The following is a 10,272-nucleotide window of genomic DNA, read 5'->3' as shown; positions in this document are numbered from 1 at the left end:
AAAGGGTTAAGCAATACTCGCCTCCGTGTCTTTTATAAAATCATGACTTTTCGTCATGAAATAGCAAAATCATGTAATTAATAACTACTTTCTGTACTCTACTACATTTAAGCCAATATTTGTACAATAACCATCTGTGTAGAACTGTATCCTTGTCTTGCAAAATCACAATCACTGCAATATCCTGATATAAAACCACGCTGATTCCCAGTAATAAAATTTTTTTCCCCAAAAGGATTTCTTGAGCATTATCCCTTAATAACCCCTGAAATAATTTTCCAACTACAGACATTAAATGGACAGGTCTGTAATGTCAGGTTGTGTGTCACTCTATATTATCAATGCAATGTTTTGTGAACCCAGGACATACTTGAAAACGAGAGAAATCTCAATGTATCTTTCCCGGTAAAATATTTTATAAATAAATTATAATAATAACTAAGCTGATGACACACAACTCTACTTCTCCTTTGCTCCAGACACCACATACCTAACAGTTGCTTAGCAGACCTCATAGAATGGATGAATGCTAGTTGGTTTAAAGTGAACACAGACAAAACAGAGTTACTCTTGGTAAGGGGACTCTGGGCAACAAAAATATCCCATGATCACCGAATTGGTCTGGAGCTTGGAGGTTCTGAACTCATCAGTTTATCAAAGGTACGAAACCTTGGAGTGCTGATTGACTCTGGACTATCATTTAAACATCAGCGTTCTTCCGTTATAAGATCTGTCTACTTTCATCTGAAAAACATAGCCAGGATACAACACTTAATTCCACTGGATGATATGCCAACATTAATCCATGCATTTGTATCCTCTAGGCTAGATTACTGCATTGTACTTTACTTGGGCTTCCCAGAAAAGGCACTCCATCGCCTTCAGACTGTACAAAATGCAGCAGCCAGACTACTGACCAATCAAACTCGCTCATGCCATAAAACACCTGTTCTCTACTCCCTGCATTCGCTTCCAATTAAATAGCGAACATATTTTAAAATTGGCCTGCTAACCTTCAAAGCCTTAAACAATCAAGGCCCACAGTACCTGAAAGAGCTCCTGACACCCTACATTCCATCCCCTTTACTTTGGTCAGTCATCAAAACCCTCCTGTCCCTGCCAAGAATAAATATGTTTTAACAAAAAAATGGTGGGCACACCCGACTGCCAGCCATATGCAATAGATCCATGCAGTCAATACGAATACCAAAATAAGGGTGCTCACTCTAAAGCCCTATTTCCAGAGGCAATGTACTATAATGATTGAGGAGAATAACCAACTGAAATAAAATGCACTTTATTATACAGGTATAAAAATCACAGGTATCACAAAATATCTAACTGCAAATCTCAGTATTAACACAATCATACATATCCAATCAATATGAGGCCTATATCTAAATCAGAAGATAAACATAATCAATCAATCCTAGATAAGCAGAATAAATAGTTGGGGGGCTATTCTGTGACTTTTTCACCCTCCTCTCATTCATTCTGATAGGTTCAATTGTTTCTGGTATGTATTATTTGGTTATTCCCAACTTTTATGTCTTTATGTTTGTATACTTGTAAACTGCTTTGAGTCTCACAGGGAGAAAAGCGTTAAAAACATCGCAAATTATTATTATTATTATGATAACATAACTGTGGGTTTATTGTGTGCAACCTCAATGTTTGGATTATATTTTTAAGGTGATAGCATTAAATACAATCATTCAAATTCAGTGTCCATAATTCTCTTCAATGCCACAAACCTCCTTTAGTAAATACCTAAAATGTAGTGAGAATAGAGAGAGTTTAAAATTCTTTAACGTTAATTAGACAAAATATTAAAAGAAGCAACTGACAGTATTACATTGTGATGCCTATTACTCACTGAATTGCATTTCAAAATTACATTTTCATCTCCTCTGGATTCCCAGGCAGTATGCACCACCACCAACATCACCATGTGTCACCACATGCTTGGACCCATTGGCTAAGAGACAGGAGTTCACTTTTTATTTAAAATAATTATAGTTAGATGAGGACAATTCAAATAGATATCAGGGAGCCTTCCTATACTACCGATAGAAAATTCTGTGTATAGGGGAAAAACAACTTTAAAACCAAATTTCACTTTGCAAAAAGTAAGCTAAGGACAGCTCAAATCATGTTTGAAGCCTTTTCATGGCTACCTTAAATAACCGTTTTGTGGAAAAACTACCTAATTTTGTATTTTGGAATGTCAGACAAAGCTGATTGAAACCATATATACATTTTAAAGTGACTCTGTCACTTTGCATGTTTTTATTTTTTTAATTAGTAATTTTTATCCCATTTCCTCTTGGTTTTATTTTTTGAAATTCAAGCATGGGATAAAGTGGGGGCATACTTTTTCTCATGAAGAGCATAATGTTTGGAAATCTGTGGCAATGGAGGTTATGTGAACTAATACTGTTAGCATTTTTTGTACAGTTGCAAGAAAAAGTATGTAAACCCTTTGGAATGATATGGATTTCTGCACAAATTGGTCATCAAATGTGATCTGATCATCATCTAAGTCACAACAATAGACAATCATAGTCTGTGTAAACTAATAACACACAAAGAATGACGTTGCCATGTTTTTATTGAACACACCATGTAAACATTCACAGTGCAGGTGGAAAAAGTATGTGAACCCTTGGATTTAATAACTGGTTGAACCTCCTTTGGCAGCAATAACTTCAACCAAACGTTTCCTGTAGTTGCAGATCAGACGTGCACACCGGTCAGGAGTAATTCTTGACCATTCCTCTTTACAGAACTTTTTCAGTTCAGCAATATTCTTGGGATGTCTGGTGTGAATCGCTTTCTTGAGGTCATGCCACAGCATCTCAATCGGGTTGAGGTCAGGACTCTGACTGGGCCACTTCAGAAGGCGTATTTTCTTCTGTTGCCCCCACCACCATACTTTAAGCCATTCTGTTGTTGATTTACTTCTATGCTTTGGGTCATTGTCCTGTTGCAACACCCATCTTCTGTTGAGCTTCAGCTGTTAGACAGATGGCTCTAAGTTCTCCTGCAAAATGTCTTGATAAGCTTGGGAATTCATTTTTCCTTCGATGATAGCAATCCGTCCAGGCCCTGACGCAGCAAAGTAGCCCCAAACCATGATGCCCCCACCACCATACTTCACATTTGGGATGAGGTTTTGATGTTGGTGTGTTGTGCCTTTTTTTCGCTACACATAGTGTTGTGTGTTTCTTCCAAACAACTCAACTTTGGTTTTATCTGTCCACAGAATATTTTGCCAGTACTGCTGTGGAACATCCAGGTGCTCTTGTGCAAACTGTAAACGTGCAACAATGTTTTGTTTGGACAGCAGTGGCTTCCTCTGTGGTATCCTCCCATGAAATCCATTCTTGTTTAGTGTTTTACGTATTGTAGATTCGCTAACAGGGATGTTAGCATTTGCCAGTGACTTTTGTAAGTCTTTAGCTGACACTCTAGGATTCTTCTTCACCTCATTGAGCAGTCTGCACTGTGCTCTTGCAGTCATCTTTACAGGACGGCTACTCATAGGGAGAGTAGCAGCAGTGCTGAACTTTCTCCATTTATAGACAATTTGTCTTACCGTGGACTGATGAACAGCAAGGCTTTTGGAGATACTTATATAACCCTTTCCAGCTTTATGCAAGTCAACAATTCTTAATCGTAGGTCTTCTGAGAGCTCTTTTGTGCGAGGCATCATTCACATCAGGCAATGCTTCTTGTGAAAAGCAAACCCAGAACTGGTGTGTGTTTTTTACAGGGCAGGGCAGCTGTAACCAACACATCCAATCTCATCTCATTGATTGGACTTCAGTTGGCTGACATTTCACTCCAATTAGCTCTTGGAGATGTCATTTGTCTAGGGGTTCACATACGTTTTCCACCTGCACTGTGAATGTTTACATGGTGTGTTCAATAAAAACATGGCAACATTTCATTCTTTGTGTGTTATTAGTTTAAGCAGACTGTGATTGTCTATTGTGACTTTAGATGATGATCAGATCACATTTTATGACCAATTTGTGCAGAAATCCATATCATTCCAAAGGGTTCACATACTTTTTCTTGCAACTGTATGTTGAAATTTGTGAAGCAATCCTTTGCCTGCCTTTCTCGTTCCCTCTTTCTGACAATCATGTTTATGAACCCTCCAGCAGATTGCTATCTGACCCAGTGCTCATGACTGTTTTTGACAACCTACCTGTTGGTTTTCTTGGAGTGGAACTCAGTTGCAATGAATTAGCAACCTCTTGCAATTCAACTCTACCAGGTGCTTGAGAATGATACAGGAGGTGCCTTTATTTACATAGCAAGCTATAAAGCCAAAAAGGAGCAGACAGGAAGTGGTCTCAGGTCGTCTAATTGTCAGGGCTGGTAGCAAGGCAGCGGAATACATAGTCAAGCTGGAGGTCAGAGGCCAGGAAATCCACAAATTAGGTGCAAGGTGCCAGAGATCAAAGGTCAGAGGCAAGAAGCCTGGTCAGGGAACAAGAGCCAGGAACCAGGAGACTGGGGCAAGCACCTGAACAAACAAGCACTGACCAAGTGCAGTGCTTGGCTACTAAAAGGGAAAGCAATCATGAGGCTAGCCCCCCCCCCCCTCCCTGTAGGTAGAGCCTGGAAGCTGTAAAGGAGGAGCCGGGACCTTGCAACATCTTGCACCAATGTTCCTCCCACCTGCTCCACCAGCACCCCGCCCAATTCTGGCCAACTCCATATGCTGCACGGTCATGTACAAGGCGGGTGCCATCTTGCTGTGGTGGTGCCCTTGTGGAGCCCAGCACCAGCTGAAGATTGCAGCGATCACCACCAGAGTGGCAACACTCAAGAATCTGCTCCTAGGACGCCGCAAGCATGCTGGAGCAGGTAAGTGGAAATAGGCACCATGACACTATTTTGCAACTACACACTGCTTTAATTTTTCAATTAAAGTTTTTATTCCATTTTTTAAATAGCTCATTAATAAATATGTCAAAAGCAATGCAGGTTTAAACAGAGGCAAATAAGGAACAAACAGAGTTCCAAAAGATGTAGGGGAGGTGGACTCTGGCCATACTCAAGGAAGAAATAAAAGCCAAGATAGAAAAAACAAAACAAAATATAAGAAGAAAAGGAAAATAAAGCAGAGTCAGGAGCAGACCCCAACCTACAACCCAGTCCCAGTCAAGGGAGCATGCAAAAGAGAAATTATCCCACATTAGGACCCTATGGAGAGAATGTCTCCAGCCAGTTCATCTATAGCAACTGTCAGCTTTTCCATTCTGATCAGGTACCAGTTTTTAGCATTTTGCTAATCTTGAGCGATTGGAGCAGCCTTCAAGTATCTGACTAAATATGTTTGCAAAGCTACACATGAAAAATTAATTTTTAAGCTGAGCAAGAAAGATGTAAGTCTTTGTAAGCTCTATTTAGTAGCACTACTCAATGGTCAATGGGCAGGCACAACCCAAGCATGTGGAAATGTAGTGGAAAGGGCTAACATAAGGAACTATTCTTGAGACAGGGCCACCAGGTGTGCAAGTACGCATCCTCCTCGCCACCACCTTAAAACAAAAGGAGACTACACCAGGACTAATTTTAGCTAACCCTAAAGGGTGAATATAACCGCATGTTAATGCCTTATAGCAATATTCCCTGATCCGCATAGAGGATACGATAAGCTTTGTATTGTCAAAGATGTTGGACCAGTCATGCTCTTCCAACTCTTCCAGAGGTCCTCTTTTCATTTGGAGGTGTAGTGTGGCGATTATGGGTAAATTGTCTAGATGAAGTGAGAATATAGCAACAATATCGACCCTATTTTATTCTATTGGAGTCAGCAGTTAGATTCATATAAGCTGAGCTCCCTCTCTGAATGGGTGTGTAAGTTAGATTGCACAAAATTAAGAAGCTGGTGAGCTTGGAAGAATTCTGAAGGCAGAAGCTGAAATTGCTACACCAATTATGTCCTTGAGACAACCAAGCCCCCAGCTATACAATTTTGGATCATTGATTCTCTTTCCTTTGAAAACTAATGGCTAGATCCCTTCAGGAAACACTTCGATGTAAAACAGAACTATTGGCTGCTTTTTGACACTGTCTGACATGGCAATCCCACAAAAGGATACAAAATTAGGGAGCTATCTACTGAGCAGCAGAAAGTTCAGAATTAAGGAAGACTCACAGGGTTTAACATGGTTCATAGGGCAACAAAAATGTCCAGCTGATTCTAGAGCAGCAGGGAACCCACCATTTCATCTAATTTTGCTTAGAAAACATCATCAGAGGTGATTTTTAAAAAAAAAATCTTATTGGTGAATATGGTGGAAAATCAGATCATATCAGATCAGTTCACCAATAATACTTTAGTACCTTTTTTTTGCAGCTGTATCTTTAAACTCAACCCTTGGTGTTTAAGGATACTCATGTACAATAAGCTGTCATAGATATAACCATAAATTATATGCACCAATCATTGATAGCTTAAGGAATAAAAATGGGTTATTGTTTTGTAACAAATATGGTTTCAATTATAACTGTTAAAAGCTAATCCAACTGTTTTATTGTCCCCATAAATTGTATTTAGACTTTGCACCCATTTTATTTATTTGAACAACATAACAGAGTCTCAAACAGTGATAAAGAGTTTGGGAGGGCAGGGGGACTGTCTGCATTAAAAGCTAACACTCCCTTTTCATGGGACTCAGATCTAAATAGAGGCAAGAACACTCACCAGGATGGGTAAGTACTTGGAATCTCTAATGTTAGATCTAATCCCAATTTACAATGAACAGCATGGCACATATTTTAAAATAGAACTAAAATATATCATTCTTATCAATTATGCGTTATTATGATAATGAACATTTTTAGACTTATATAAAACATCAGATGATGTTTATAACTTTTTTTGTTTTTAGTATAATGTACATACATCTCATTTTAAATGAAGAGGGAGGTGTTTGATTAGAGAGAGAGAGAGCTGCTTATGGCTGGTTATTAACTAAATTGAGAATTGTAGAAAAGTATAGGACAAAATAACTAAATTGGAAAAAAATCTCTGTTAGTATGTCTTCCATCTCATGCTATTTGGCTCCAATCTCCAAAATCTTTCAGTTTTACACGTTATATATTTCTGTAGATTCACCATATCACTGCCAGCTGCAGCTGGTAAATGTATACAGATTATGGTGATTTACCGTACACAGCTGTATGGTGATAACATTATTAGCAGATCATGTTACTAGTTTTTTTTATACATATTTATAGATTTAAGTGCATGCAAAGTTCTCGAACTCACATACAAATTAGGTTTCAGAACCTTACATTCAGCATCACTACTTCACATCTTTTATCGTTTCTATATCACCGGATTGTTTGATTGATCGTCTGCAGGCATGTTTTTGTGTCTTATAAGTTTTATTTGTGTCCTATGATAATTATACTCTGTAGTGTATGTGTGGAGTTCTTTGCATTATGATTTGGATTCTGAGTGACTTTGTTTTTCTACATACTATCTGTTTAGATCATATCTGTATGAGTATTAGTGACTTGTGCGTATATGTAGTTGCAATTAATATATGGCTGCTCTCGACTAATCTAGTGTAGTGTTTGTTTAACTTAGGATTTTACTTGTTTATCTGTTTTGTTTGTTTTAATCAAAGTGCTATTTATTCACTCTACAGTATCATCTCATTATACAATGTCAAAAATACCTGAATGAAATATTAATGTCCCCTCACATTCTATAAACATTTACATAAACTGAACACGCAAATAGTTTTCTTTAAATATTCTGTTTTTCCTCAAGGACTTTATTGCTTTAAATAAATAGTTTTATTTTGGAGCCTGCCCAATAGAAGGTGAGGGAGCACAAAGTAAAGCAGGGAAATATGTTGGTCTCACTGTTGGCTAATGGAGGTCCACCTTTAGCCTGGGCCCCTGTCCACCTTAAGCCTGGGCCCCTGTCCACCTTTAGCCTGGGCCCTGTCGGACAACTTATGGGAGTTCAGGCTCTATCCTTACATATCTAGAGTAAAAGGAAGCTTTCACACATGTGTAACTAACTATTACAATGTTTTAATGTCCTATTTGATCTTCAATGTATACATGGATGCTAAATTATATTTTTTAGATTATCGCTGGCATTACATCTTTTTTTGTCTCATTGTTAGGTGTCATTCTACGCCTCCCCTGTCTTCTTGCCTTTGTCTGCATTGTTGCAGCCCGTCATGGTCACAGGAAAATAAGGAATGATGACAACCAGGTAGATGACAGTAAGTATAGCATGGGGTAGATGATAAGGTAGTTAAAAAAATCAATAAAAAAATCTAACAGCTAGTTATTGTTCATTAATTTGCACATTCTAATTGGCTATATTTATTGGAAAACTACTGGGGTTACCAAGTTGTGTCTATGGTGTTTTTAAAAAGAAACAAAAAAACACCTTGACAAAACAGGGTAATCCTTAGGCGCACCTTGAGGATTGGTTTGGAAAACAGAGGTTTAGAGAGAAAAACCTCTCATTGCAATTTATGTAGCTGTCCATGGTGCTGAAGTCCACTGACATCACATAATGTTCAATATACAGTACTTCACCTCTATTCAGAAACTTTTTAGTGAACAGAGCGTGTTTGCCAACAATGATTTGACTTGGCTTCTTGCACACACTGATTGCTGAATCGGGAATTGGGAACTACTGACCTGGAAAAACAATTTTTCTAGAGGACTGATGAGAATGCTTGAAATACTTACTCCCGTACAATATTTACCAAAAACTTTTTAAATTTTTAACGATACAAGTTTGTCATAACCTGCAGTATATTTTATTTTTTTTGGCAAATGTATATCAAATTTCCCAGGTAACTTTCAGTTCCTGAAAATAAATAAATAATTCTTGCACTGTGATTGAGTGGCCTACCTATATTTCACATTAATTTATTTAAAATTGAGTAAAATCACCTTAAAGAAAAATCTAAGTCACATAAATTCCTCCTAGAATGTGTAAAGTTACAGGTAGGATTTATTTTGTATTAATGTGTGTTCCATCTGTGCTATTACGGTTATAGATTATCCAAAAGACTGCTTTGAGGTACCTCGATATAAGTCAGATGGGGTGTACGTAATCCGTCCGGAAGGCTTGCACCCATTGGTTGTCTACTGTGACATGACTACATACAGCGGAGGCTGGATCGTCATTCAGAGGAACTCCTTTAACTCAGAGATGACCTGGGACGAATCCTGGACAACCTACAAATACGGGTTTGGGAATGTGGAAAAGGACTATTGGTTAGGGGCAGAGTACCTTCACCACATCACCAAGCAGAAAGTGTATCAGGTACGTTTCGTCATCTTAGATCAAAACAACCAAGAGAAGTATGCCGATTACAACCTATTCAGTGTGGACGACGAAGCTCATGGCTACATGCTGCGCCTGGGCAGCTATACTGGCACTGCTGGAGATGCCATGTCCTCCATTACAGCTGGAACCACACATGACAATATGAAGTTCACAGCAAAGGACAAGGACCAGGACATTTACAGTGCCAACTGTGCAGCCAGTTATGGGGGAGCCTGGTGGTATGCAGCCTGCTTTGCCTCTAAGCTCAATAACAAAAATGGCATTCATTGGTCAGGATTGTGTACTGGGAATTGCAAGGGTTCTACCATTTTAATACGCCCAGCAGATTACTGTGTATATTAACACCAATCACAACCAAACTGACTTTTACATGTTGGGTATAAACATGGGGTATTGCTCTGCCACCGTCCATTTAGGGGTCTAACCTGTTCATGTACAAGTTAACCAATTGCTCTACCGAAAGTCCAACATGAAGGATTACCACTGGTGGAGGGGTGTGCCCCAACTGCACTAATAATAACAATACATACACCATTAAGACAAAATAAAGTGTGCAGACCTCACTACTCTGGCTTTTAAAACAAATCCTGTGAAGGAGTTAAAACATGGGTCTTGTATTTATTTTAAATTTCTGGCATTTATCATTAAACATAAGCAGTGGAAATCATAATATCACATCAGAGGGCTAGACGGTATGAAGGTATGATACTAACTCAATGCTTCGCTGACAGAAGGAAGCTAATGTTTGGGTGAGAATCAAGCATTTTAGTGAAGGTAGGTACAATATCCCCCCCCCAAGACAAGCAAACAACCCCGCCAACAAAATAAATCAACCTAAGAAAAAATAAAGGGCCAGGGCCAAACCCAGTGAGCTAGATTAGAATCTAGGATTTGATGGAGGCCAATACAAATTGAAC

At 38.7% G+C, this 10,272-nt stretch overlaps 1 protein-coding gene across 1 annotated transcript; it reads left to right on the top strand.

Moving 5' to 3' along the window:
* The first annotated feature begins 4,745 nt into the window (after positions 1–4,745).
* On the top strand, positions 4,746–9,697 carry LOC134586195 (fibrinogen-like protein 1-like protein). The gene is made up of 3 exons (XM_063441721.1): positions 4,746–4,881; positions 8,169–8,270; positions 9,063–9,697. The coding sequence occupies exons 1-3, from the start codon at positions 4,746–4,748 to the stop codon at positions 9,695–9,697; spliced, it is 873 nt and encodes a 290-aa protein (XP_063297791.1).
* Positions 9,698–10,272: the final 575 nt, after the last annotated feature.

This window comes from Pelobates fuscus, chromosome 1 (assembly GCF_036172605.1).
Source record: "Pelobates fuscus isolate aPelFus1 chromosome 1, aPelFus1.pri, whole genome shotgun sequence".
NCBI classification, from domain to species: domain Eukaryota; kingdom Metazoa; phylum Chordata; class Amphibia; order Anura; family Pelobatidae; genus Pelobates; species Pelobates fuscus.
This window is presented reverse-complemented; position numbering and strand designations above follow the sequence as displayed.

Bases quoted from the DNA above. Each gene is read 5' to 3' on its own strand.
- LOC134586195 (XM_063441721.1), top strand. From the start codon at position 4,746: ATGTACAAGGCGGGTGCCATCTTGCTGTGGTGGTGCCCTTGTGGAGCC. The intron at 4,882-8,168 runs GTAAGTGGAAAT...TCTCATTGTTAG, and splicing joins CCGCAAGCATGCTGGAGCAG to GTGTCATTCTACGCCTCCCC. The intron at 8,271-9,062 runs GTAAGTATAGCA...TTACGGTTATAG, and splicing joins TGACAACCAGGTAGATGACA to ATTATCCAAAAGACTGCTTT.